We start from the raw sequence: 27,895 nt of genomic DNA on the forward strand, positions 1-27,895 counted from the left end.
TCAGTAGTGTCTTCCAGGAATGGATGGGTGAAGCCAAATAACAGCAGCGCTTAAGACTTATATACCTCTTCACAGTGCTCTGCAGCTCTTTCTAAGCGGTTAACAGAATCAGCTTGTTGCCCCCAATAATCCGGGTCCTCATTTTACCAACCACCGAAGAGCAAGTCTGAGTCAACTTTGAGCCCCCTTAGGATCGAACTCCTGGCTGTGGGCAGTTTGCCTTACAGTGCTGCATTCTAACCACTGCGCCACAATGAAAGGTGTCTCTCTCCAGTTGCTTCTCACCTGGAAAATTGCATGCTGTGATGCGGCACAGCTAGAAGCCTCCAGAGGTTGGGAGGGGCAAGACAAATCCGCCACAAATCTTACTGGCACCAAAGGCATGGCACTTTCCTTCCCACACTACCCAGTCCGGCCCAACTCCTGCTGTTATAGAGAATGAGGCTTCCTTAAGGAATTTGGCCAACAAGATAGTTCAATAAATCTCTCACGTGTCACTGACGACTGTCCTCCAATTGAAATGGGCTGATTTCTTTCCCCCCCCCCAAAAAAAAATCAGGTCACCCAACAGTCCCAACCTGCTCAACTGTCTCATTTCAGCCCCATCCCGTTCAGTGGGATCAGACCCTCTTCAAAATATCAAGGCAGACAGACATTTTTTCCAAACACACATTTATAGATTTTTTTTCCTGTTTCAAAAAAAAGGAAAGAGAAGGGAGAAAGTATTCCATACATTTCTGCCTGTCTCTCTTTCTTTCCTTTTAAATATAAATATTTTCAAGTCTCTGTAATTGTAGCCCCTTTCATCACACCTGCTCCCTCTTGAGAGAACAATGTAGGAGATGCAACCCAAACCAAAATGATACCAGAAGAACATAATGCTTGGGGCAACAGGGAGCAGAACCGTCCCTCAAGAGGCCTGGGCTACACAGCAATGCTTCCTTTCTTCTAAACTGGTGCAGCTCAAACTAGGACAGATTCAAAGCTATCCATGGACCCCTCAAACAGCTCCTCCTGCCTTACCATCTCCGGCTTGGTTGGTACCCTCAGAAGAAGCACCCACACGTGCGGTGATAGTTCAGTTCACAAAGGAAAAACTTACACCGATTCACAAACCCTGCTTCATACCTCTAGAGATCAACTGTCTGAATTCTCTTTGGGTCATACACGCACTGTGTGTGGACCAGAACTGGGGGCTGAGAGGCCAGCGTGAGCCTCTCTAGGTGACCCAAGGATCTAGTGTTGTACAGCTGGTCCAGGGGAAGAGGACGGCGCCTGAAGCAGCAGTCAGGAGGAAAGACACCCCCCCCTTTGGAGTGTTACAGCTTTCATGGCTTCCTGGGAAAGGGGAGCAGTTATGCTTCATCTGTTCACCTTGCATGGCTGTCTTCCAACTCTCTTCTCCAAGCTAGCTTGGATGGGGCTCCAGTGCCTCTCCTGCATGGTGATCCAAAAAGAGCACCTCCCCCATGAAGTCCCTGGAGACAAAGATCACCTCCCAGTTCTGCACATGCTTTTGCGTGGCCCAAACTCCTAGGCACCCTGCCCGCCTACCAAAGCCAACAGGAGCCCGTTCCCTATGGCAATCTGCCCCCTTCTTCTTCCCTTTCCGCCCAGCCTCCTGCACCCTGCACAGAATTGTACCAGCCACCAAAACAAGAGGTTGAGATGTGCTGCATTTGTGATCCTGGCTGGGCTGGATCCAATGAGTGAAACACTGGGAAAGGCATGGCTCTCCCTGCTCCAGCTGCGCGGAAGCAACTCCAACCCCCCCTGCCCCATCTCTGCTTGGGCAACGTGCTGCTCCCCGGCTCCGTCCTTCAAGCCCGGGGGGAATAGCAGGGGTTGCGGGGCAGTTCCGTGAAAGACTTCAGCTCGTAAGGGATCCCAGAGTCCATCTCGATAGACTTGCGCGAGAAGAGTAGCCGGATGTTGTCGTGCAGGTAGATCTTCCCCGACTTGGAACTGTGGAACCTGGGAAAGGAAACAAGAGACTTTTCAGAAGGGCCTGCGAGGTGGGGAGATCCAAGGCTGCTGCTCCAGGGGGTGGGGAGGACAGGGGGTCCATTTGGGAACCAAGGCACATTTGCCTGCAATGGGGGTGGGTGGAAAGAACCTGGGCAGCCAGCACAATACTCTATACCAGGAATAGGCAACCTCGTGGACTTCAACTCCCAGAATTCCTGAGCCAGCATGGTTAGCTCAGGAATTCTGGGAGTTGAAGTCCATGGGTCATAAAAGAGCCAAGGTTGCCTACCCCTGCTCTGTACAATCCTCAACTAACAACAGTTCATTTAGTGACCATTCAAAGTTACAACGGCACTGAAGAAAGTGACTTATAACCATTTTTTCCATACTTATTTCTACTGCAGTATCCCCATGGTCACGTGATCAGAATCCGGATGCCTGGCAACCGGTTCATATTTATGAGGGTCGCAGTGTCCCTGGGTCATGTGATCCTTCTTCTTGTGACCTTCTGACAAGCAAAGTCAATGGGGAAGGCAGATTCGCTTACCGACCGTCTTATTACCTTAACAATGGCAGGGATTCACTTAACAACTGTGGAAAGAGCGGGCGTCAAATGGGGCAAAATTCACTTAACAATTTTCTCGCTGAGCAACAGAAGCTTTTGGCTCAATTGTGGTTGTGAGTCAAGGACTACTTGCATATAAACTCAGGGCCCAGTGAGAAGAGCTGCCTGGGGACAGAGGCCAGGCGAAGGGCAGAACTGCCGTATCCTTATCCAGCTGCTGCCCAGAGACCCCCAGTGAGGGAAACTTGCAATCAGACACAAGGGAAATAGAAGTTCCCCTGTCATCTGTTTGTGAGCTTAGAGCAATGAAAAGGGACGCAGCCCTAAGATAATGCTTGTGGGTCCTTCTGAACCAGTTAATCCTGGTTCATTGGATAAGGGCGCAACTGACTGGTTTAGGCAACTCAGAAGGAAAAAGACAGAGGAGGTTCGGCCAAGGTGTGGCATGATCCCATGCCCTGCTTTCCATGCCCACTTTGGTCTGGGCAGCGGAAGAGACCAATTCTTTCAAACTGGACTTCTCCCCTTTCCCAACCAGCTCTCTCAGCGGATCCCTAACAAGGAGACCCAAATCAGCTGCACAGGAAAGACAGCCCCCCTCCCCCAGTTTCTCTCGGCAGCTTCACCATGCCACGGTCCCTGAGCCCACCAGTCTGGTTCAGGTTAATTTTATTTATTTATTTATTTAGTTTTATTTATGAAATTTGTCGGTCATCTCGTATCCGACAACTCTGGGCGGCTTGTTCTAAAATGGTGCTAAACCATATCCAAAATAAGCCCAACCATCAGCTCAGATGCGGCACAGAATGTTTTCACGGCTGCCTCCAAAGGAGGCCAAAATCAAACCTCTGTGCAAAAGGAGGTCCGACTCTCTGCTGGTATTCGAACCCACCTCCGAATGCACCTGCACGAACCCAGAACAGGTGGCGATATATGGCTAAATCTGGCCACTCTCTCTGCCAACACCTGCCTCCTGCTTCCCCCTGCCCAGCCCAAATCTGGGAGGGGATTTGGGGGTGTTTTCGTGGTGGCAAACCACAGTGGGATGGGGTGGGCTGGAAGAGTGAAATCTAATGGAATCCACCAACCCCTCCCTCCCACTCCCTGGGCCACTAATGAAAAAGGCCGCATATTTGCCCTCATTATGCCCAAGGTGGGGACAGTGACCGCTGCCGGACAGCAGCGTAGGCACGAGAAAGAGCTGAGAACTGCTCCGAGCACAGAAGGTTCAGGCCCTGCTCCCCCAGGCCTCAGCGAAGCCCCAGATGCAGCCCCACTCGGCTCCCCTGTCCTCTCACTCACCTCAGGTGCATCAGGTAGCAGAGGACCCGCTTGGGCTGCTCTGCAAGACCCGAGGCGGAGGCCTCCCCCTCGCCCACCGGCACCAGGAAGATGCGATGGCGCAAGAAGGTGACGTGGTTGGCAGGCATGTCATGGAAGTCGTAGGTCACCAGGAACATCTTGACCACCGTCTTATTGGGGTTGAATAAGGTCTGGAACGGGAGAGGAGTCAGTGGGGAGGGAAGGAGAGGAGGCCAGCAGCTGCTCGTGGCTCTCGTGGGTGTTGCCGACCGAGGAAGGAAGGAAGGCAGGAGCTGCCGTGACATGGCTGGGAGTGGGGCTCTTCGCCCAGCCTCCCCCTGCCATGTCTTCCGTCCTCACCCGACTCTCTCTGTAGAGAAGAGAAGGGGAGGGAAGGAGAGGAGAAGAGGGAAGGAAGAGGAGGAGGGGAGAAGAGAGGCAGAGGAGAGCCAGGCTGGCCCCAGCCCCAGGCTGTTCCCCACAAGCCAGAGTCCTCTTCATTCCTCCCACCGCCACTCACCACTTGGATGGTGCCCGTCCTGGGGATGCTGTAGCCCTTCTTTCCCAAGGCTTCCAAATCAATGACTCCCTATGGCACAAAGGAGGCACGAGCACATTGTCAGAAAAGGCAGGATGTGGCCGGCTGCCACATGAAATTCCCTTGGGGAGCCCCTTGCTGGTGGAATCGGGGGGGGCCAGGAGGAAGCCCATCCTCCTCAGCTGGGTGCTCCTACAGCAGGTTGCCTTCTCTGGGCCAGTCCCCAGCACGCCCCCCCCCTCCCAAAGTCTGTGGCATTTGTTCAACCGCCCGCACAGACCCTGCGGGATCTTGAAGGAGGGCAGTACAGGCCTCTGCCAGCTGCCTGCCTGCTCACCTCCAGCCTTCCAAGAGCAAATGCAGGGCTGGTTTGGGGCTCCCCTCCAACCCTTCCTCTCAGCAGCCACTCACTAGAAATGGGGAGGGGGCGTTGTGCTCGGCTATGTCGAAGTAGGTGACCTCCACCGGCAGGGTGGCGTGCTGCGGGCAATAGGATCCGCTGGCCCCGATCTCTGCGGTGAAGCCTTCGATCCGGCCGGAGGGTGGGAAACGCCCCTTCAGCATTGACTCCTGCAAGGAGGGAGTGGGCACCCTTTTCAGGAGACCGGGAGTTTGGCCAGGATGCGCCCCCCCCCACATATCCCAATGAGGACCAAGCTTTTCTCAGCTCAGCCCCCTTGGTGGAAAGGAGAGCGCCACCCCACAGCTTCGCGTTCACGTGGGACATTTAACAGTCCTGCAGGTGGTGGTAGGCCAGGCCACACTCAAGACCTCCCCAGGCCTGCTCAAGGACCTCGGTTACCTCAAAATTCCCCAGAAGGGCGTGGCTGATGGAGGTGGTGGGGGGCCGCCTGCCCAGGAGAGCCCTTCCGGGGCTACTGCGCAGCTGCCTCCTCCTGCTTGGGGCAGAAGGGAAGTTTCACTCCAGGGGGGCCTCCTCCTCCAGCCCCTCTTGACCCCTGCCGAGATGTTGCAGCCTTGGGGAGCTCTGTGGACAGGCCCCGGGGCCGTCCCACCTTGCTGCAGAGTTGGGAGGCTGCCGTGGGCTCCCTGCATCAAAAGTGGGGAGGAGAGGGGGGGGACTCACGGTTTGAGGTGCAGCCCCGTCTTCAACTGAGAAGCACCAGTCCTGCTGCTTGCTGAACCCTGCACGGGGCAGACCGGAAGGGGAGGTCAGATCCTGCCGCTCCACCCAAAGACCCTGCCTCCAATCCAGGACCCGCTCTGGAGTAATCCTTCCTCCTGGGAGCAGCTGGGCACTCACAGCTCCATCGCCCCATTGAGAGGCGAGGAAGAGAGACAGCCCACACGGATCACCTCTTGGAAGCCAGTCGAGCATTAGGGAAGGAGGCTGATTTTCAACCTGCCCACCCAGCCAGCCAGCCAGCCTGCCTGCCTTCCAGCACCAGCACCATCGGATGGACCCGCCTGACAGCTGCTCTGAGGGAAGACCAGTTTAGTTAAACCAGTGCTTCTCAACCTCAGCCACTTGGAAGATTCATGGACCAGCTCCCAGAATTCCCTGGCCAACCTGTCGGTTGGGAAATTCTGGGAGCCAAAGTCCACACGTTTTCAAGCGGCTGAGGTTGAGAAAGGCTGAATTGTCTCCAGTCCCCCAGAAGGCCTTAGGGACATCTGAACCGTTTCCTCTCCCCACAGCAGGGCTGGTTCAGGAGGACAAAGAAGCCGCAAGCTCCAGCAGAGAACAGGAATGGGCCAGGGGACACGGCTGCTCCAGCTGCTGAGGACTGCCCGAGTGGGAACCTCAACTCAGTGTCTGTTTGTAACGAAGCATCCACTGCAGCCTTGGCTGCTCATCAGGTTCAAAAGACCAGGCCCAGAGAATGAAGGCCCAGTTAAACTGACTTATTGCTAAAGCCCACTCATAGGACTCTTCTCAACTTGAGGGTCAGCAACTGGTAAGAGTGAGAGGAGGGTCCATGGGATTCAAAGGGGGTTGGACTAAGTCTGCTTATGACTACGTAGGGATTCTAGGTAGATTCCTCTTTTCACTCCGCCCTCAGGTTCTTCTGCCACTCCTTCTCCTACACTGCTAACAATATGAAAGCGGGCTATTTGGGGTATCCTCTCTTGGCCCTGATCACCCAAACTGGGCACGCAGCAATCTGAGCACTGGTGACACCCAGGAACAGGAGTGGAGCTGCCAAGCAGCTTCCGGTTGGTTTCACCCTTTACCGGGATCACCCACTGCAATTAGATTCTCATATTCATTCATTCATTCATTCATTCATTCATTCATTCATTCATTCTCTTTCCCACTGCAATTAGATTCTCATATTCATTCATTCATTCATTCTCTTTCTCTCCCACTGCAATTAGATTCTCATATTCATTCATTCATCCATCCATCCATCCATCCATCCATTCATTCATTCATTCATTCATTCATTCATTCATTCTCTCTCTCTCTCTCTCACCTACTAAAATTATTTATTTATTTATTTATTTAGTTACATTTATATACCGCCCTATTCCCTGAGGACTCAGGGCGGTTTACAGGAAATTAAAAAATCCACCATACAAAAGTTAAAAAACCAAATTAAAAAATATTAAATTGACCCTGTATACTTAAAACCCCAATTAAAATTTCTCCTCAGCCTGGGCCCGAGAGCTCAAAGAGCCAGGTCTTCAGGCCCCGGCGGAATGATCGGAGGTCGGGGGCAGTCCTCAGCTCCACCGGCAGCTGGTTCCAGAGGGCAGGCGCTCCCACTGAGAAGGCCCTATCCCTGGGTGTCACCCGCCGGCAATCTCTCACCGGCGGCACCCTGAGCAGACCCTCCCTGTGGGAGCGCACTGGGCGAAGGGCGTTTGATGCCGGCAGCAGGTGTTCCCTCAAATAGCCCGGACCCAGGCCATGTAGGGCTTTATAGGTAATAACCAGCACCTTGAATTTCACCCGGAGGGCAACCGGAAGCCAATGCAGCTCGCGGAGTAGAGGTGTTACATGGGAGTATCGGGAGACCCCCATTACAACTCGCGCGGCCGCATTCTGCACCAGTTGAAGCCTCCGAGTGGTCTTCAAGGGCAGCCCCATGTAGAGAGCGTTACAGTAGTCCAGACGGGAGGTAACAAGCGCATGAGTAACTGTGCATAGGGCGTCTCGGTCCAGATAGGGACGCAACTGGCGCACCAGGCGAACCTGTGCAAAAGCCCCCCTGGTCACGGCTCCTATGTGGTCTTCAAAATTGAGCCGTGAGTCCAGGAGGACGCCCAAGTTGCGAGCCCTATCAACGGGGGGTAACACCTCACCCCCCATCGTTAGAGGTGGAATAAGTTGGTTAACCCGAGATGCCGATATGCACAGCCACTCAGTCTTGGCGGGATTGAGACGAAGCCTGTTTCTCCCCATCCAGACCTGAACCGCTTCCAGGCACCGGGACATCACGGAGAGGGCATCGCTGGGTTGGTTCGGGGTGGAAAGAAAAAGTTGGGTATCATCAGCGTACTGGTGATACCCCACCCCGAAACCACGAATGATCTCGCCCAGCGGCTTCATATAGATGTTGAACAGGAGAGGCGAGAGGACCGACCCCTGAGGAACTCCACAAATGAGAGACCTCGGGGCGGATCTCTGCCCTCCTGTCAACACCGACTGCGAGCGGCCCTGGAGGTAGGAGGAGAACCACCGTAAAACTGTGCCTCCCACTCCCAACCCCCTGAGACGCCGCAGCAGGATACCATGGTCGATGGTATCGAAAGCCGCTGAGAGATCTAATAGGACCAGGACAGAGGAGCAACCCCTGTCCCTAGCCCTCCAGAGATCATTCACCAGCGCGACCAATGCCGTCTCCGTGCTGTGTCCGGGCCTGAAGCCCGATTGGTACGGGTCCAGATAATCAGTTTCCTCCAGGAACAGAGGGAGCTGATGCGCCACCACACTCTCAACAACCTTCGCCAGAAAGCGAAGGTTGGAGACTGGACGATAGTTGTTTAAAACAGCCGGGTCCAAAGCAGGCTTCTTGAGAAGGGGCCTCACCACCGCCTCCTTCAAGGCGGCAGGGAAGACACCCTCCTTCAAAGAAGCAGTTATTACTGCATGGAACCAGCCTCGTGTTCCCTCCCGAGCCGCATAAGCTAGCCAGGAGGGACACGGATCCAACAAACAGGTGGTGGTGCTCAGTCTCCCCATGATCCTGTCCACATCATCAGGGGAAACAGGGTCGAATTAGATTCTCATATTCATTCATTCATTCATTCATTCATTCTCTCTCCCTCTTCCCTCCCTCCCTCTCTTACAATTATTTTTTTACTATACTTTAAAGTTGCTGCTTTTTGTTCCGACTTTTTAATTGCATAGGAGTGTGTCTGTCAACAGCCAATTAGATCGCAGTGGGGTAGAAGTGCAGTAAATATGTAAACAGAAGGCCACGCATTCTCCCGCATCTCGGAAAAAGCGGAATGTCTGCCCCTCTTAGGAGAGATCCCAGAACTCAACCCAAGCGGTGGGGGAGAAAAAGGCAGGGAGAAATGGAGCTGGGGGATGAGGATTTGGGGGGGGGGCTTCTTCCTTTCCTTCCAGGACAGAAGGAGAGAGACATCTAGCACAACCCCCGGGCTGCAGCCAGTTTGGAAATGGGCCACACAAGAGGCAGGCAAGTGTGTAGATGCGTGCAGCTCCATTTGCACAAGAGGCGCACGTGCAGAAATGGGAGTGCGAGATCATGCAGGTGGACTGCCACTCACACGGAATCGTCCCCTGCCACCCCCCGTGCCCCCCCCACACTGCTCTGCCAAGCCGGAAAGCTTGGGGACCGCTGTCTAGCAGGATTTACTCAAAGGCTGGAATAGCCCAGGTGCTTCTGCCGCTTACAGAGGCTGGGTCCAATTAGTGGGCTGGCACCTCTCTTCTCAGCTCTAAGCGAGGGTCCTTTGCAGGACTGCAGGGAGTGCCTGAACTCGGGGCTCTGCCAGCAAGATGGCACCTCTTGGACACCACAGAAAGGCGGCTCACCCCTGGTCAGTTTGGGGAGACAAATGGTGCCCCCTCCTTGCCCCGGTTCCTCACCTTGGCTGCTGGAAGCAGGTGGTTCCAGAAGGGGGCGCCCTTGGCATCGGTGCTGCGGCAGGAGGCTGGCACTGTGGGAGAACGCAGGGCCCTCCTTTTGCGTGCTGGTGTCAGGCTCTCTTCCTCCAGGCTGGCAGCTGCCCTTCCTTCAACTGAGGGCAGCAGCTTCCTCTTGGCCGGGCAGCTGGTAGGGCTGCCTCCCAAGAGCTGGCCGCTGGAGCAGGGCGTTTTCTCAGCCGAGCAGAGCCCGTTGGTACCCAAGCTGGGGGCCTCCGGAGGAGTGTTGGGGGCCTGGGCCTCCAGGGACAGCTGTCCTGGCGGGGAGGATGGGGGTGCAGGGCTGTGCAAATCGTGACTGTGTGGGAAACGGGCCCCCGCGTTCTCTTCTGGCCTGGAGTCCATGGCGGGCTGCTCCCCCCACAAGACGGGGGCCGAGTCTCTTGTGTGCAAAGGGGTGCAAAGCCTGCCAGGCGCCAGCAGCTCCCAGCCTCCGTGCTGGCTGGGACTGGCCTCCTGTCGGTGCTCTACCACTCGCAGGCCGCTGTGAGAGAAGTGCTGGGCGGCGCCCCCCAGGGCCAGCCCATCCACCAGGAGCCCGTCCTCAATGGCCTCCTCCTCCTCCTCCTCTTCTGTGCCCCAGTGGGTCCTCTTGGCATCCCACTCGCCGTTCTCGGCCACCCACCGGGGCTCCGGGCAGCCCCGCTTGACAGGCTGCCGTCGGGGCCCCCTCTGCTGCGGTAGGGCAGGGCCGCTGCCCCGGGGAGAAAAGATGGAGACCTGGTAGACCTTCTGGCTTCCCAGCTCTGGCGGACTGCAGCCCATCTGGAGGCCATGATGCTTCCAGGGTCGCTGCTGCTGCTGCTGCTGCTCTTCCTCCTCCTCTTCCTCCTCCTCCTCCTCCTCTTCCTGCTGCTGCTCCTGGCTCAGGCCTGTGCTTGGCTGGCGGGGTGGTCCAGGCTCAGCCGTGAGGTGCCTCATGGGGCCGAGCGGGAGGACAGGCTCTAAAGTGCCGTGTGGTCAGGGCGTCCGGCCGAGTCCCCTGCTAGGAAGTGGGCTGCACAGCCACATCTGGAAGGAGAGGGAGAGAAGGCGGAGTTGAGCAACGCCCCCTGATGGCCCCTCCCTGCCATTCACCCCCCCCAAGGGTGCCTCTCCAGGCCTGAAGCAGGAGCCCTCACCCTGCCCTCCAAGGGGCAGCCCCAGACCCACAGATTTCTCCTCCAGACAACCTTTCTCAGCTGCAGGCTGCTGCACTTCTGGGGAGCCAATTCTGGGCTCCTGTCCCTCCCCAGTTAGCCAAACCCCGGGGGTGGGGAGGGGGTGTCCTGGTACCAGGACACTTTCTCCAAAGCCTCAGAAGCCGAGGGGCCAAGGCCTTCCTGACCCTCCAGCCCTATTGCAAAGTCCACAGCACCACTCACAGTTTGCCCCCCTCCCCTCAAAGAGGTGCCACTGCTGTGCACTCACCCCACAGCGCAGGATCCCGTCCCCTGACCGGCGTGTTCTCCTGCTGCAGCAGCCGATGGTGACTGGTGAAGCTGACTGGGGACACCTGCCACCCCGGCACTCCCCAGAAGCGGCGCGGCTGCCGGGGGATGGTTCCCACCATCACGGGCTCCGGGTCGGTTCTGTCCGTAGAGCACCACAACGTCCCCACCAGGCCAACAAAGCAACTGGGCAGCAGCCCTGAGGAGAGAGGATAGAAAGGCCGCCTGTAGCCTCTTCAGGAGGGAGGGGTCCATGAGGGGAGGTCAGAGAATGCTCCTGGCAAGGAGAGAGGGAGGGAGAAGGGGGGGGTCTCTGGACCTCCTTGATGAGGAGGGGGTGACCAGGGATCTTCAAACCAGAAAAGGATTCTCTGGCCAATCCACAAATGTCTCCACATAAATCCACCAGTGGCTTCAGGAATGAAAGATTTCTTAAAGGAGGAACACACTTCCTCTGTAAAATAGTGGCTTATGCTTCATCTGGGAAACATCTGAATTGCCCAGGCAAAACCTAAATTGGTCCTTTCAGCGATCTGCCTCAGGAGTCTCCAAACTTCAACAGGGCTGGCTGGGGAATTCTGGGAGTTGAAGTCCACTCATCTTAAAGTTGCCAAGTTTGGAGACCCCTGATCTAAATGCTTATTCCCAGGTCCTCTTTTTGCCCCTCCCTCCCTCCAGACAATTCCATCGGAATCGAGGACCGGCAGCTTGAAAACCACACGGGCATGGGCACAGACTAGCAGCCTGCTGCACCAGCCAGGAGCTGATTTCCCATAAGACAGGTTGGCTGGGGGGGGGGGAGAGGGGAGGAAGCCAAGGCCCTGTCCTCCCCAGCTGTGACCCCAGGATTACTGCAAGTCTCAGGAGCCAAGGCATGAGCCGCAAAGGAGCTCCAGCAGGAACTGTCTGCGGAAGGAGAGAAACACCCCCCCATCATGGAGGAACCGAGGGGGGGGCACACATTCTGGCCAAACTGCCCTGGAGCAAGGAAGGCAAGCCACAGTCAGCCTTGGCCCCGCAGCACCCTAGGGCAGAAGGGTTCCCCTTGGAGCAAATTCCCCCACGTGCCTCCAACCTCCTCCCCCTGCAGAGGCCTAGGCCGGCCACAGCAGTGCAGGGTAAAGCAGGTGGAACTAGGGGCCGCCTACTCCTCTCAGCCTGTGCGGGAACAGGGATGGGGGGGAAATGGGGGAACCAGCAAGAAACAGAGAAGCAGGGGGGGGGAAGGAGCAGCCCCTTGCAGAGCAGGGAAAGGCAGGCGCCCTGCAAGGGGACACTGGCGGCAGCCCACAGCCACCCCACGGAGACAGGACGCCTCCCGGTCCTCCCAGGGATGCCACCCCACAGGGAGATGGGATGAATGAGGTTGGCTTCATTCAACCCACCTGGCGAGCTGGGGACAAGGCTCCTTTGGTAAACACGGTAAAAAAAAAGGTTTGCTTAACACCCCACCCTCCGCTCACCTTGGGGGTGAGCTGGAACAACGGGTCCAACCCCCACCACTGCGGAGGGGGGAGAGAGGAAGCCAGGAGGAGAGGAACAAGAGGTTACCTGCCAGCAGGGAGAGCGGCTGAGAGGGCCTCACTGAGGACTTCCTGGAAAGGTGTTTTTCGCCAGGTGTCCCGGGCGCCGTCTGGCTAGGACCAAGCCAGCCCCCACAAAAGTGCAACCGACCCGCTTTCAAAGGCAGGACGGGAGCAAGAGAGGAGGAGGGGGCTTTCACAAAAGGCCTGAGTGTGCCTGAACTCTAGAAGCCCCATCCTATGTTCCCCGAGAAAAAGTCACCGGGCTTCAACCCTCTTTGGGAGACCCACAGACCCCAGAGGGAACCCGAGGCACGAAGGCCCAGGCTTTGGATCCCACCCCCAGGGCAAGGCCAGAGCACAGCCGACATGTGCAGCAGCCCCATCAGAGGACAGGCAGAGCAGGGAGGGCCTGCAAGCCCAGCATATCCCAGCGTTTGCCCAGAGAGACATAAGAGACATAATGTGGTGAATGGCCTCTGCCCACATGCAGAGAACAACCACGCGCAACCTCTATTCCCAGGGTTCTAAGCAAGCAACGAGGTGAGTGACCCAGACACACACTGGGTGTAGCTGTGTCCTCCTATCAGGGGTGCCCCAAGGAACTACCCCCTTTCCTGCCGTCTGTAGAGCGATTCTGCCTAGAATTCTCTTGCAGGACCATCCAGACTCCCACATGGCCACCAGGAGGAGTCTGGATTGTTGGGGCATGGGCTCAGCTTTCTCCTAGCCCCCAGAACCTCAGATCAAACATGCACACCCCAGAAAATGTGGTTTCCTCCAGCTAAACTTTTGCGAGATTTCAAAATATCATCGGCTTCTTGATCCAATCCATCTTGAAAGAGGGAGGTTTGGGCTCCTCTAGAGCAGGGGAGGGGTGTCTCCAAACTTGGACACTTTTTAAGACTTGTGCACTCCAACTCCCGGAATGGCTGGCTGAGGAATTCTGGGAGTTGAAGTCCACAAGTCTCAAAGTTTGGAGACCCCTGCTCTAGAGTCTAGACCAGGGGTCCTCAACCTTGGCAACTTTTAAGACTTGTGGACTTCAACTCCCAGAATTCCGCCAGGAATTCTGGGAGTTGAAGTCCACAAGTCTTAAAAGTTGCCAAGGTTGAGGACCCCTGGTCTAGACCACCCTGGGGGACCACAAGCAAACCACCATCCATGGCAGCCATAGAGCAGGGCAAGAAGAGCTGCTGCCAGAAGTCTGAGCATCTCCCCTCCCAGAGGCCTGGGTGGCTTCCAGCACAGGGGCTCTTGTTTCCAGGGGTCGCGGGCAGGAGTCCACTTGCCCCCCCCAAGTAGTTACCCAGGCCAGCTGCTGGTGCAGTCCCAATGCCAGGGGGGGAGAAGGCCACCCCAGAGGCTGGTCCAGCTTCCACCTTCCCTAGACATCCCCATTCAGCCCTGGTCACCATGACACCCCACCCCCTGCACCTCCCCTGGGCTGAGCCAGCCAATGGCAGCCCAGTATGTAAATCAGCCCCGCCACAAGAGAATGGCTGGGGGGGGGCAGAGGTGTGGGGCAGGCAGGGGAGGCCAAAGCTAGGGCCAGGAATTTGTTTCCAAGGTCCCTCGGAGGGCAGTCACCTCCAGAGGCTCAAGGAGAAGCAGGAAGAGGGACACTGCCCCCCACACACCTGGAGCCTCCTCCAGCCCTTCTTCAGAGGACCCCACTGCCACGACTCACAGGAATGTCCCTGTGAGCGACCCTGATTGAACTGGGGGAGGATCGCAGGGAAGATGGCCTCCTTCCTCCTCCTCTGCAGCAGCCCCAGCACGGTCAAAGTGTTCTGTGTTCAACTGCCCATCTCTCAACTCTGCTGTGCTGTCCACTAGGCCCCCAAACTTTTGGGCACCAGGGACTGGTTCTGTGGAGAGAGGTTTTTCCGCGGACCGGAGGGGGTGTGTGGTTTTGTGTGCTGCCTGCATCCCGCGGATGGGGCTTTGCTTGTTTGTGCGGACCAGTTGCTGGCATGCCGTGGCCTGGTACCAGTCCACGGACCAGGGGTTGGAGACCCCTGCACTAGGGGACCTAAGCGATTGCCAGCATCACCAGAGTGAGGACAACTCCCTGTGGCCAACTCCCCGCGGTTAATTCACCGTGGCTAACTCACCACAGGACAACTCACCACCAAACAATTCCACGCAGGATAACTCAACGCAATCAATGTTATCCACCACTGTTTTTTTAGACGTTATTTCCATTTTTGCCAGCGGAAATAATGTCAGAGAAATAGTGGCGGGGATAACATTTATCGCGCCGAGTTATCCCGCATGGAATTGTCTTGCAGCAAATTGTCCTGATGTGAGTTGGCTGTGGCAAGATGGCCGTGGCGAGTTGGCCACGGTGAGTCGTCCCATTCGGGGCCAGCCAGAGCAGAAGCCAGGCAGCAGCTAAGAGTAAAGAAAGGGGAGAGAGGCGAGAACTGGGGGTTAATACACAGCAGGGCGTGAAAAGGGCTAGACTGCAGCTGGGAGACAACACCGGCCCTCTTGGGTGCGCTGGAGGCAAGAATCACCCTGGGGACCGTGGGCTGAAGGAGAAAAGAGAGAGGAAAAAAGCTGAGCTGCCGCTCAAAAAAGAAACAAGAAGCTTCTGCCCATGGGCTGTGCCGCCCCAGTGCAAGAGGGAGCGACAGATGCCAGGCCCAGAATTTCCCAGGAAAAGGGTTGAGCCGGGAATAAAGACCCAGAGACCCATCTCAGATGAAAACGTGTGTGTGTGTGTGTGTGTGTGTCCCTGAAAGCCCCAATAATGAAGCTGAAGCTTTAAAAAGCATCCCTGGTGAAGACCCAGATGCCTCTCAGATTGGAGGCAGACCAACAAGACCGATGGCTGGACCTGTCCCCGAAGGGGCCGGCAGCCCACCTGACAAAATGCTGACCTCCTCAGGTCCCAAAGACCTGAGACTAACTGAAGTGCAAAATGATGAGAAGCTCACATCTTGCAAGCATCTCCCCCACCTTACCCCGCAGAGCGGTGCCCTCCCCAAGCTGCTGTCCTTTGATAAGGGCAGGACGAGGCCCCACAGCCACCACTTCCACGCCGCCCTTAGCACATCTCCCTCTCTCCAGGAAGCTACTGTGGCCTCCTCAAACTTGCTGCTGCAAGAAACTGGGTTGCAGGAATTGGGTAAGTCTACTCTAATGAAATAGGGACACGGTGGCTCAATAGGGATGTGGTGGCTAAGTGGGTTAGGACGCTGAGCTTGTCGATCAGAAGGTCGGCAGTTTGGCGGGTCGAATCCTGAGTGCTGCGTAGCAGTGAGCGCCTGTTACTTGTCCCAGCTTCTGCCAACCTAGCAGTTCGAAAGCACGTAAAAATGCAAGTAGAAACCACAACGGTGGGAAGGTAACAGCGTTCCGTGCGCCTTTGGCGTCTAGTCATGCCGGCCACATGACCACGGAGACGTCCTCGGACCAGTGCTGGCTCTTCGGCTTTGAAACAGAGATGAGCACCGGCCCCTAGAGTTGGAAACGACTAGCACGCATGTGCGGGGGAACCTTTACCTTTACCTTACTCTAATGAAGAGAAGGACTGGGGCAGGCAACCTTGGCTCTTTTATGACTCGTGGACTTCAACTCCCAGAATTCCTGAGCTAGCCATGCTGAGGGGAAAGGGAGAGGTTTCCAAGCTGAGCCATGATGGCTCAGGAATTCTGGGAGTTGAAGTCCACGAGTCATAAAAGAGCCAAGGTGGCCTACCCCTGGACTAGGGAGTTGTCACAGACAGGAGGGGCTCAACCCACTCTCCTGAAGGCAGGACAAGAAGCAATGGCTGGAAACAGATCAAGGAGAGAAGAAACCTAGAACTAAGGAGGAATTTTCTGACAGTGAAGACAATCAACCAGTGGAACAGCTTGTCTCCGAAAGTTGTGGGTGCTCCAGCACTGGAGGCTTTCAAGAGACCGGACAATCATTTGTCTGGAAATGCTAAAGGGTCTCCTCCTTGAGCAGGGGGTTGGACTAGAAGACCTCCAAAGTCCCTCCCAACTGTGTTATTTTGTTCTCAGAAGCCCCAGATGATCGCTCCTAGAGGATTAACCCCACAGACCCTCTGTGGGTCTTTGACCATTTTTTAACAGAAATTAATTTGGTGCCATTTTTCTGGTCAGGCCCACCCAAAACAGTAAGAAGAACACAGCAATCCTAGAAGAGCTCCATGCAATTGAAAAGTATTAAATGGACCTGAATCCAGCCTTTCCAAAGCCCCGCCCACGGGAAGCAACCAGAAAAAGACCACCAAAGACCAGCAAGGTTGGCATTCCCAAAAAGGCTTCAAGGCCTCCTGAAAAGGGCAAAAGAAACAACAGACTTCCCATCGCACAACTCCTCTGCCAATGGGTACCTGCTGGACCCAAGCTCAACCTGCTGGCCCCTGACCCAGAGCGCCCTCCCAACCAGGCAGCAGGTCAAGGTCACGTAAGGAGGGATGTACAGGCCCCTCCTTTCCTCTGCCAAAACTCAGTTAGCAGCACGGACCGCCTAAAGCAGGGGTCCCCAGTACCGGGCCGTGGCATGCCAGCAACCGGTCCACACAAAAAAGCAAAGCCCCATCCGTGGTATGCAGGCAGCACACAAAACCACACTCTCCAGTCCACAGAAATCCCCTTTTACCATGGAACAGGTCCATGGTGCCCAAAAGGTTGGGCGCCTCCGGCATAGAGTTTTGGGGAGAGAAAAATTCTTCCCCCAGGTAAACCAAAGCAAGCAGACCAATCAAACGCAACATTAGTTTCCAATGGACCAATAGGAAATGCCTTTGCAGCACTCATAGAGTTTTCTTTTGGATCTGTTTGCGAAATGAAAGGTATATGTGCCATTGCAAACCTCAGGCCTTATTCTGCCAACATGAAAAAGAAATCCAAGATTTTCACTGGGATTAAAAAAGAAAAAAGGAAAAAAAAAGCATCGAGTAGCTTAGATATTTCTTCAGGCTGATATTCCCATTCAGTCATTAAACTCCCGGGTGGGCCTTCTCTTCCCAGTAACCCTCCAGAGATGGTTCCCATAATCCCCAGGCACCGTGGGGCTGACACTCTGGGGAAGCTGAGGCACAACCAGCCAAGAGAGGCAAAGAAAACTCTTGAGCTAACATCCCCCACTAGGCAACTCAAACGTTAAGGAATCATTGCAAATTAAACAATAAGTTAACAAATGTGTTATGGATTACTCAGCTTCGAGAAAACATCTGCTCCAGCACCGTCTGTTTCCATTCCAGTGGCGTGCGCGCGCACCCACACACACCGAGAGCCCCTGTCGTTCCTTGGGGGGGGCCTTAAAAAGCGCAGGAAGACGGCGGGTTGGGCTTCCCCCTCCCTTCAGCCTTTCCATCTCCCTCCCCCCCCCCCCTTCCAAGATCGGCCTCGTCCGCAAGGAGAGCATCACTGCTGGCCAAATGGCAGCGGGACTCTGCTGCTAACTTGCAAACCGAGTCAGCAAACTACACCTCCCAGCCTTCTCCTCTTCCAGGATGCAGAGCAGTGCATGCTGGGATTTCTACTCCTCCTGGTTCTCCCAAGGATGAGTGCGTGTCCTGGCTTAACCCCAGCAGTGCTCAGCTGGCCCCAAGCGCATTACGGGTGAGAGGAAGGAAGGCTGAACACGCTTCTCCTCCCCACAGCCGCCCCCACACCCGGGCCCTCCCGCCAGGCAGGCTCAGGGAGAGGATGCCAGTGATGATTCCCAGATGGGCGGCAAAGGCGGGGTGCAAGGCAGCGCCTTCCCCAGCGGAGGCACAGAGCCCTTGGAAGCATTTGCTCCGCCCAGGGGGAATCCAGCAGTCTGAGGTGGCCGGAGCCACGCAGATCATCCAGCTCTCCACCCACGCCAAATAGCAAAAGCTTAACCAGCAATCTAAGCTACGTAGCCCACCACCCACCCACCCAATTCAAAAATACCTCGGCAGCACAAGAGAAGGAAAAGCAGAGGCAGCAATCAAAGGGGCTTGTGTGCAGATGCAGAAGTCCAGAGTCAGGAATGCTGGAAGAGAAAAGCATCTCCAGAGTCCCCCCCCCCTGAAGGTTGGCCAAGTGCCCACAGACCCCAAGGAGCCCCCAGGCTTGCGTCTTCCCTGCAGCGGCATCACTTGGCGATTGTCCCCTGCTGGGAGCCTCCTCCTTGGGTGACCCTGCAGCGGCTGAGCCCAGGACAAGCAGGGGGCCGTGTCAGCATCTCGCAAGATTTGCTGGGGGGGGGGGAAGCACCTTCTGAAGTAGCAAAGGCTCTGGGGACAAGATGCAAGAGCTGTACAGGTAAAAGAAGAGCAGTGGAGTAATCTTTCCTTAGTTTTGGAGACTACCGTATATCTCTGGGTGACTGGTGGGACAACACTTGCCTCCAATGCTGATTAGGGCAAAATTTGCTTTCATTCTGCCCAAGTTTGCACTTAACAGACTCAATGGAGTTGGTAGTACAATTCTCTAGTTTTAATGGTTGCCTCCTTCCAGCACAATGAGAAAAAAAAACAAACCCGTTTTTAATTTGCCTATGGAGACTCTCAATCATCCAGGTCACGCTTGTCCCAAAGGTGCTTTTTCTGAAGAATTGTTTCCCTTTTCCCTTAAAAAACATTTCGCTTCTCATCCAAGAATCTCCTTTGGTTCAGATGAGAAGTGAAACATCTTCAGGGGAAAAATAAATAAATTAAAGTCTAGTTTTCTATGGAGATTCTCAAGTCACGGCTGTCCCAAAGGTGTTTTCTCAAAAGGCAACTAGTGAAATGAAGGCCCATCAGGTCGGACAACTGGAAAACCACGGCTTCTGGAAGCACTGGGGGCCACACCCAGGTTCTTCAGGGCCTCCATAGTTGCTTGCTTTTATCTGCACCCACAGTCACACCCCACAGAAACCAGAACTCTGAATCAGCTGCCTCAGCCTTCCCATGCTAAATTGCCAAAGATGGGAGATACTTCCACATTTTGTTTGTATCAGAAACCAGTGACACAAACCAGGAATTCTCCTGTGTTTCCCCTTTAACAAGCCAATCAGTAGCCATGTTTGCTTTCACTTGCCAGTTCTTGACTTATGGGAAAAATTAAACCAGAAATGTTGGCTTCGTGACAGAACAGACCACAAAAATTTCAACCCTGAGATACGAATATTCTCCTCTATAGGTGCAGAAATATCCTCAACGGCTTTTGCCGGCAAGAAGTATATGGAGTTCATTCACACCAATTGATGTGTACTAAGAGGCGGATTCTACTCTTAGTGATCACACAAATAGATTTTCTTCATGGAGACTGATCCCCAGCCTGGTCCTTCAGGTCTTCCAGTGGTGCCCCATCACCACTGTAATCAAGTCCATCTGCCTTCATGCTGGTGGCCACGTTCTTCTCTCTCCTTTCATCATTCTGAGGAGGCAGTGACCTCCAGACAGTGGTGGGATTCAAATAGGTGAACCACCGGTTCTCTGGGTGGATGCCACTTCCGGAAGTCCATTCTGGGCCTGGGCAACAAAAAATTAGCTACCAGTTCTGCCAAAGTGGTGCGAACCAGCTGAATCCCACCACTGCCTCCAGGTCTTTGTGGACATTCTGTGTGGACTTGGCCACACAGACAGGTCCGATCCAGCAGGAATCCTATCTTCAGGAAGACAAGCTATGTTGTTGTTAGCTGCGAAGTCGTGTCCGACCCATCGCGACCCCATGGACAACGTTCCTCCAGGCTTTCCTGTCCTCTACCATCTTCTGGAGTCCATTTAAGCTCACGCCTCCTGCTTCAGTGACTCCATCCAGCCACCTCATTCTCTGTCGTCCCCTTCTTCTCTTGCCCTCAATCTTTCCCAGCATTAGGCTCTTCTCCAGTGAGTCCTTCCTTCTCATTAGGTGGCCAAAGTATTTGAGTTTCCACTTCAGGATCTGGCCTTCTAAAGAGCAGTCAGGTTTGATCTCCTCTAGGACTGACCGGTTTGATCGCCTTGCAGTCCAAGGGACTCGCAGGAGTCTTCTCCAGCACCAGAGTTCAAAGGGCTCAATTCTTTGGCGCTCAGCCTTTCTTATGGTCCAACTTTCACAGTCATACATTGCAACTGGGAAGACCATAGCCTTGACTATACATGCTTTTGTTGGCAGGGTGATATCTCTGCTTTTTAGTGTGCTGTCTAGATTTGCCATGGCTTTCCTCCCCAGGAGCAAGCATCTTTTAATTTCTTGGCTACAGTCCCCATCTGCAGTGATCTTGGAGCCCAGGAAAATAAAATCTGTCACTACCTCCATTTCTTCCCCATCTATTTGCCAGGAATTGAGAGGGCCGGATGCCATAATCTTGATTTTCTTAATGTTAAGTTTCAACCCAAGTTTTGCACTCTAGACATGCTATAGAACCAGGCAATTCCTTTGCCCAGGAAAGGATTTGGAATCTGCTCCCGGGCTCAGTGCATGACTGCAGAAAACTCTCCAGAGGAGTTTGATGAGAGGGATCGTGTCCTCCGAGCCCCCCCCCCTTCCATGAGGGCTCCCCAGCACACAACTGGGGCATGGAAGAGTCAAGCTGGCAAAGGACACTCAATGCAATCTGGCGTTCCCCAAGAGGAACCGATTCCCTGGCAAACATTAGCCGAATTCCTAATACTCAGGGCTCAGTCAGAAGTCAAGCAAGAAGCCAGAGCATATCCTGTGATACCTCCATGTAATGATGAAAGCCCCAAAACCAGGAAAGGAGGTCTCCAAGGCGTATGCAAATAGAATCCCCTTGTGGCAAGCAAATTTAATAAATAGATAAAATAAAATACAGAAAAATAAGAAATAGTAGCTTCTTTCATTTCCTTCTGCCAAAGAAATGAAACAAGGAAATGGTTTTGCCTGTGAGGTGTCAGCTACCCAACCAAGATCCGCGGTCCAGGGATACTGGGCAGGGAATTAGCTCCTCCTGCACAACCACACACACACACACACACACCCCAAAAAAGATCATGAAGGAGCATCTGAAAGGGCAGCTGCACCAGAAGCAGCCTCTTCCTGCCTACCTCCAGCCTAGAAAGCAGAGAAGGGCACCCTCTGTGTCATTTCCGATTACAGAGGGAGGGAAACCCCAGCCCCTTCCCTGCAACAGAGTCTGCCAGCTGCCCAGCCCATGACAGAAGCAGCAGCCAGGCTAAGTGGCCAGAGTCTGCCTGGGCAGCATCACCACGAGCAGCTCAGGGTCCCAGGCAGAAGGGCAGGAAGAGGCTCCTCGAGTCCAGGGAACAGCCCTCTCCCGTCCCAACCCAAATCCCAGTGCTGGGCTTGGCATGGCTCGGACAGGAGCACCCCCAGAGCTCTCTTCATCCAGCTGCTCCCGAGCAAGGGCAAGGCTTCCACCCAAGGCCTCTCTGCCCAGACCGGCTTCTGGGGGCAGGGCTGGCGGTTCCTGCTTCCCTGCTGACGCAAGGCTTCTGTCCCAGCCGGGCCTCCTCCCTGCCTGCCAGCTGACTCACTTACAGCTGGGCTGCCACCAGGAATGCCGCAGGCAAAAAAGGGCTTTGCCAAGCGCTTCCAGAAAAAGCAGGGAGCCCCTGGTGCCCCAACCACTGACTCCTGGCATCAGCAGATACAAGGAGGGACACCCCCCCCTTCCAGGAAGCCAGACTGGGGGGGGGGGTTGAGGGTGTGACAAGCCCCCCTCCCCCCAGGACCTGTGCACCAAGGGGCAGAAAGTCCGTGTGGGGAGAGGAGAAGGGAAGGGGGAGACAGGCACAAAGGCAGGTGGCTCAGACACCAACACACACACACACACACACACACACACACACACCTGGCAAGAACTGATGGTCTCACAGTCCCCAGCAGGGTGGGAATCCCACAGAACCAAGAAAAGAGGCCAGCAGAGAAAAAGGCTGGCCAGGCCGGGGTGGTGGTCAGACTGCCTTGGAGAGCCACAGGAAGCGGCCAGCTCAGCTAAGCCTGGCAGAAGGGGGGGGGAGGGGATTGCATTTAGACTGTCTCTGAAGGAGGGGCAGGGAGACCGGCTGGGAGGGGGAGAACTGGTACTCTTAGAGCCCTCCCCTCCCAGCTGGCTGTGATCTTCAGGGTCAGCTATTAAAAGGAATCCCTCAGTAGTGTGTGTGTGTGTGGGGGGGAGTGTTGGGGGCTGAGAGCCAGTTATGTCTCCTCCGTGGCACCTATGGAGACTGGGAGCAATGGGGACGGTGCATGCACCCCTTCTCTTCCGCCGTGGGGAGTGGGAAGGCCTTCTGCAGACCCTGCCCGGGAAAGCAGTTGCCAGGCACCCCACCCCCACCTGTCACTGGCAGATCTTCTGGCTCCTCTGGGACTGCCGCTGACCCCCCCCAAACAGGTGCCAAGGGCTAGGCTGCCATCCGGGGCAGCAAATGGCTACTTAAGACAACCAGCCCGGTGGAAACGACTTACCACCCTGGCCAGCCCTTCCTCTCCCCCCAGGAGGGCACAAAGTCCAGGCTGCAGGGAGGGGGAGGAGGAAGCAACCCCCCCCGCGTCCCCCCCCCCACTTCAGCCATTCCAGCCGCTGCCCAGTTCCAGAAGGCTCTCCTGCGGGGGGGGGGGGGACAGGAATAATGTCGGGCCATTGAAGAGGAGGGGAACAGAGGCCAGCTCCAAAGCCCCCCCCAAGAGCCCCCTCCCGCCTTGCAGTGCATGCCGACTTCGGCCCTCGCGACGGGGGCGGCATTCCAGGCCCCCGCGAGCTCCCCAGCCCGGCCACGTCGTCAGGAGGCCCACAGAAGAGGGGGGGAGGATCGACTCCGTCCAAAGGAAGCCCCCCCCAGGTCCCTTTCTTTCCCCCCCCCCAGCCCCGCTCCGGTCCTGCAGCCAAGCGGGGCCCCCGCCCGCAGGACGACCAGCGCCGGCCCACCTGGCGCGGCCCAGCCCCTCCCCCCCAGCCCCCCACCCGTCCAATTGGAAGCCCCCCTCCCGCTGGGGGCGAGTCCGCCGCCCCCCCCCCGTCGAGGTGGGGCACTCAGCCGAGCCAGGCCGCTCAAGTGCTGCCACCCCCTTCCCCCCCCCACTTGGCTGCCTGCTTGCCCGGGCGAAGAGCAGCCCCTCCCGGCAATTCTGACCAGACCCCCCCTCGCCGCCCCCTCTTCCTCCTCCTCCTCCTCTGCCCAGCCGCTCACCTCGGTCGCATCGCGACGCAGCCGCCCCCGCTAAAACCGAATCGAGCAGGGCCGCCTGGGCCGGGCTGCCGGGGCCCGACCCGTCTCCGCCCCGCCGACGGCCAGCCCAGCCGGCCCGCCCCTGACCACGCCCCCCCTCCGGTTCCCCCACGCCGCTCGGTCGCTGCTCGGAGCCGCGGCGGAGGGAGACCGGCGCGCCTCTGCGGGAGTCCTTCCCCCCCCCCACACACACACACACCCCCCGCTGGGCCGTGCAGCTCTTTTCGCCCCCCCCTCTTCTGTTGGGGGCGCCGCTGGCCCCGGTTGGCACAAGTGAGCCGAGCCGAGCCACGCGCGAACGCACCTGGCGGGCGAGCTATAGGCCGGGAGGCAATTACGGCCGGGCCAGCGGATTCAGCAACCTTTCCCGACCGCCCTGCCCAGCCCCTGGGTTGCACTACAAACCCCAGGCTGCCCAGCCCCTGGGTTGCACTACAAACCCCAGGCTGCCCAGCCCCTGGGTTGCACTACAAACCCCAGGCTGCCCAGCCCCTGGGTTGCACTACAAACCCCAGGCTGCCCAGCCCCTGGGTTGCACTACAAACCCCAGGCTGCCCAGCCCCTGGGTTGCACTACAAACCCCAGGCTGCCCAGCCCCTGGGTTGCACTACAAACCCCAGGCTCCCCAGCCCAGAGAGCGAGCGAGCCAATTCCCCATAGAATTGTTCACATAACTATGAAGGCTTTGTTACTGAACCTTCCCCCCCCACCCATCCGTCTGTCTGCAAAATCGCAGGGGGGGGAGAAAGAGAATAGGGGCGCTGCCTCCTCCCACCCGCTCCTGCGCATAAGGCAAGCCTGAGGGAAGGGGGGGTGGGGGTGGGGGGGGAGAAACAGGAGACAATCAACCCAGCAAAAGCCCATTTGGGCACCCGGAAAGGAAGGGCTCTCCCGAAATGAGAAGCTGAGTTGGGGGCGTCTGGGGGGGGGCGGCTGCTCGTCTGGTCACAACCCTGTGACCTCAGGGGATGGGGCTGCCCCCCTCCCCACAGCCACCCTGCCAGGCTTTTGTCCTTGCAAGCTAGCAGGGTTGCCATAGTGACTCCCCCTCCCCTACCTCATGCACTGCCCTCCTGCCTTTGTTTTGGCAGCTGCAGGCAGCCACTCAGCCCGTCCAGCCCAAGGACTGGAGGCATCCACAGCTGGCTTCTGGGAGGGGGAATCCAGCGGCTTGGAGGGGGCACTTGTGGAAGGGGAGTGTCCAAGTGCTGAAGGGCCCCCTGAAATCGGAGACCCCTTTGGACACCAAGGAAACCCCTTATCAGATGCAGGTTCTTACCCCCTTGGACACTTAAGACCCCCCCACACACACACACTCACCCAGGCGCAGGATCAGGATGGGAGTTAGCCCAGCTTGTGGGGTTCATGACACAGCTTGGGAATGAGAACAATGGCAAAGCCCCCTCCCCCGGTGTCCAGCCGGCCATTGGAGTGGGGGTGCTTATACACCCAATGATGCAGGGGTTCCCTGAATGCACCTGGTTGCCACAAACTGGTCAACCACATTTTCAACTGGGAGATTGTGCAAATTCAGCCGGGAAGAGTGCACAAAGTTTCGTCACTTGCATTTCCTCCACAGGCCAAGCTAACCGCCCTGCCCTTCTACCCGGCCTCTTCGGCTCTCCTGTCTTGGTCCACCAGGGTCCAAAAATCATGCACACCCCCCCCCACTGCCTGATGTTGCCATCTTGTTCCTTCCACCCCTTTGCCTGAAAGAGTATGCCAGTCCCCCCTCCCTCCACCTCACTAGACTCTACCAATCAAGGTGCCAGGCTAGGAGATGCCAAGGCCACTTTAACTTTTCAGTGATGGGTAGGAGATAAACTTGTATTTAATTTTTCTTCAGAGTTTCCCCTCAGGTTCCCTATCTGCACAGAGTTCAGTAGCATCTCTGAGGCCACGTGGCCAGGAGGATATATTGACCAAGCCATTTTTCTTCCTTGTAAAGAAGATGTACGTGTAGAGAGGTTACAGCTATGCCTGTCCCAGCTAATTATACCCCACTTGGCTGAAGGACAAGCCATACCAGAGCTGTTGCGTGTGTGCCACACCTTTGGACCCCTTCATATATTGCACGGAAGTTCTGTAGACACACAACTTTGTGTGTGTGTGTGTGTGTGAGTGCAAATCCAGACTTCCCGTAACAGAAGCCTGCAAAGGTTGCACAAAAGTGGTTTTACTTTCTGCCATTTCAGAGCAGAAGGCTGGGGAAGCCCCTTCTCTGAGCAGCTGCTGCCACTCAGCCTTCCCCTCTTCTGGATCCCTGGGACTTTGGCTCCCACCACTCCACCGCCTGTCGGTTGAGGCTGGGAGGCCAGCCTGAAGACCTGAAGAGGACTATCGCTGCTTCCTCCAGACTCCTGTAGGCAAATATGCTCAGCCAGATGGTCAGCTGCCTCTGGTGCCAGGGCCTGCCAGGTAATGGGTGTTTGTGTGAGAAGGTGCTGCAACAACCTTTTCCTCCACATGGAATGAGGACTCGGATGGGGGTGGGGGATGGGAACTGACGGGCTCTTTGGAACATCAAGAAACCCCCCAGGGGAACACTGGATCAGCAAAGGGGCTTCCTAGCCCCTCTGTAACCTCCCTAGAGGCCCACAATGTCAGCCCTGGCTTTGTGCTGCAGAGCCAATGCCTCTCCCACAAGGCTGGTAAAAGGCCTCCAATTCAAGCCAGTTCCTCCCCCTCCCGACGCCCCCCCCTCCATCCTGCTCAACTGGAAGGATAAGCAAAGGGATGGCAAGGAGGGAAGCCATAAGGCAGCTGGTTGGGAAGCCCAAAGCCTCAGCGACCAGTTTGGGGGGAAGGGAAGGAGAGGCTGGCTGCCCAACAACCTTGGGCGAGCAAGTTCCCTCCCCCACTTCTGCCTTTTTCAGGAGAGTCACAGTCAGTCTTGGCACCGGGCATTGCAAAATGGGTGCTTCTAGCATCTCACCATCCTGCTGGCCACCACAGCAAAGATGGTGTGTCTCCTTGCAGAAAGAAGCTGACTGAGCCTCCAGACACCCCCCCCCAGCCCCGCTGGCATCTCCTCTGTCCAGCAGGGGAATGCTCTGCCCCTCAGACACACCCTGGAAATCCTTGCAGAACAAACAGAGTGCCCGCATGGCCACCAACACTACTCCCTGGTGCTGACTCACTCAGGGACCTATTCTCAGGCAGGCCAAGGAGCAGCTGGTGGGCAGGGCTTCCCCCACTCCCTGCCTGTCAGGGGATGCTCCGTGCCCCCCCCCCCCCAGGGCAGGCAGGTTCAGGCAGGGCAGTGCCTTAGCACTCTGAGCAGCTCCAGCAGAGCTACTGGTGAAGGACATTGCGACTGGCAGCTGCCCCCTCCCCCCCACCCCGGCCATTTCTTTATATTGTACCTGAAGGGGCTCTCTCAAAGCCAGGCCAACTGAGCCCCCATTCCTCAACTGGCCATGGGGGTTTGGGGGGTGGGGAAACCAAGTCAGATGGAGAAAGAAGCTGGGGGGGGGGGGCTTCCAGGGCACAACATGGAAGCGGTTCTCTTGGGCTTCTTCTTTCAGGCCTTCTTCGTGGGCCCGCCCGAGCCCCGATCAGGCCTCGCTCAACAGGCTCGGATCAGCCCAGGTGGGAGAGAGTAACGCTGCGACCCCCCCCCCACCCGGCAGGAGAAGTTGACTTCCCTCCTCCCTCCCTGAATTTGCCCCCCTCCCGGCCCTTGTCCGCCTTTTGCCTGCTCTCGGGGCAGCCCCTCTTCCCTGGGGGGGGGTCGAGACCACCCCTTCCTTTGCTGTGACCTCACTGACACACACACACACACACACACACACACACACACACACCGTGGCGCCCCCAGCCCGCCCAACCCCCTCAAGGCGCCCCGGGCGGACTGAAGTGGCGGTGGGAGGAGGCACCTCCTGCCGGGAGCGGAGCAGGGCGAAAGGGGGAGCCGGGAGGAGGCCGCACCGCGCCCGGCCCGTGCAGGAGAAGATCCGCCAGGTCCGGAGGGGCCGCGGGGGAGACCGCCAGCAGCGGCACCCGTGCCTTACCTGCAGGCCGGGCTTGCCGCTGCCGCCGCCCGCGCCCTGCTCCGCGCCGGCCGGCCGGGAGAGGCTCCGGGGCGCTTCCCGCGAGGACTGAGGGGTCCGGCAGGCGCGGCGCCCCCTTTCCCCGAAGCGGCTTCCGGGCCCCGCGAGGCTCCGCCCTCCCCGGCGCGTATTGGCTCTCCGGGCGAGCCCCGGAGCCCCCGATGGCCAATGGGCGGGCGCGGGGGCAGTGGCCACGCCTTCTCCACGTGCAGGACCTTGGTGACAGCGGGGAGGGGCGGGGGAGGGAGGGGAGGGGCCGGGGCTGCACTGCTCCGCCAGGGATTCTGGGAATTGTAGTGCCCGTCTCCCCTCCGGACCGGC

The 27,895-nt window shown here is 56.8% G+C and overlaps 1 protein-coding gene across 4 annotated transcripts; it reads right to left on the bottom strand.

The window, feature by feature from the left end:
- Positions 1 to 655: 655 nt before the first annotated feature.
- ATOSB (atos homolog B) lies at positions 656 to 27,673 on the bottom strand. 4 transcript variants are annotated; one of them, XM_081318201.1, is made up of 10 exons: positions 23,484 to 23,500; positions 18,313 to 18,658; positions 10,867 to 11,085; positions 9,400 to 10,467; positions 5,461 to 5,519; positions 5,176 to 5,272; positions 4,785 to 4,943; positions 4,356 to 4,424; positions 3,836 to 4,026; positions 656 to 1,974 (listed from the first exon to the last, which is right to left on the bottom strand). In XM_081318201.1, the coding sequence occupies exons 4-10, from the start codon at positions 10,375 to 10,377 to the stop codon at positions 1,821 to 1,823; spliced, it is 1,707 nt and encodes a 568-aa protein (XP_081174327.1). In that variant the 5' UTR covers positions 10,378 to 10,467; positions 10,867 to 11,085; positions 18,313 to 18,658; positions 23,484 to 23,500; the 3' UTR covers positions 656 to 1,820. The 4 variants fall into 4 exon arrangements, with proteins under 4 accessions (XP_081174327.1, XP_081174326.1, XP_081174328.1 ...); XM_081318200.1 differs by lacking the exons at positions 18,313 to 18,658; positions 23,484 to 23,500 and adding an exon at positions 27,536 to 27,673; XM_081318202.1 differs by lacking the exon at positions 18,313 to 18,658 and having other exon boundaries at positions 5,176 to 5,269; positions 23,484 to 23,572.
- Positions 27,674 to 27,895: the final 222 nt, after the last annotated feature.

The sequence above is a fragment of the Vipera berus genome (genome assembly GCF_964194415.1).
Source record: "Vipera berus genome assembly, chromosome: 2".
In the NCBI taxonomy this organism is placed as follows: domain Eukaryota; kingdom Metazoa; phylum Chordata; class Lepidosauria; order Squamata; family Viperidae; genus Vipera; species Vipera berus.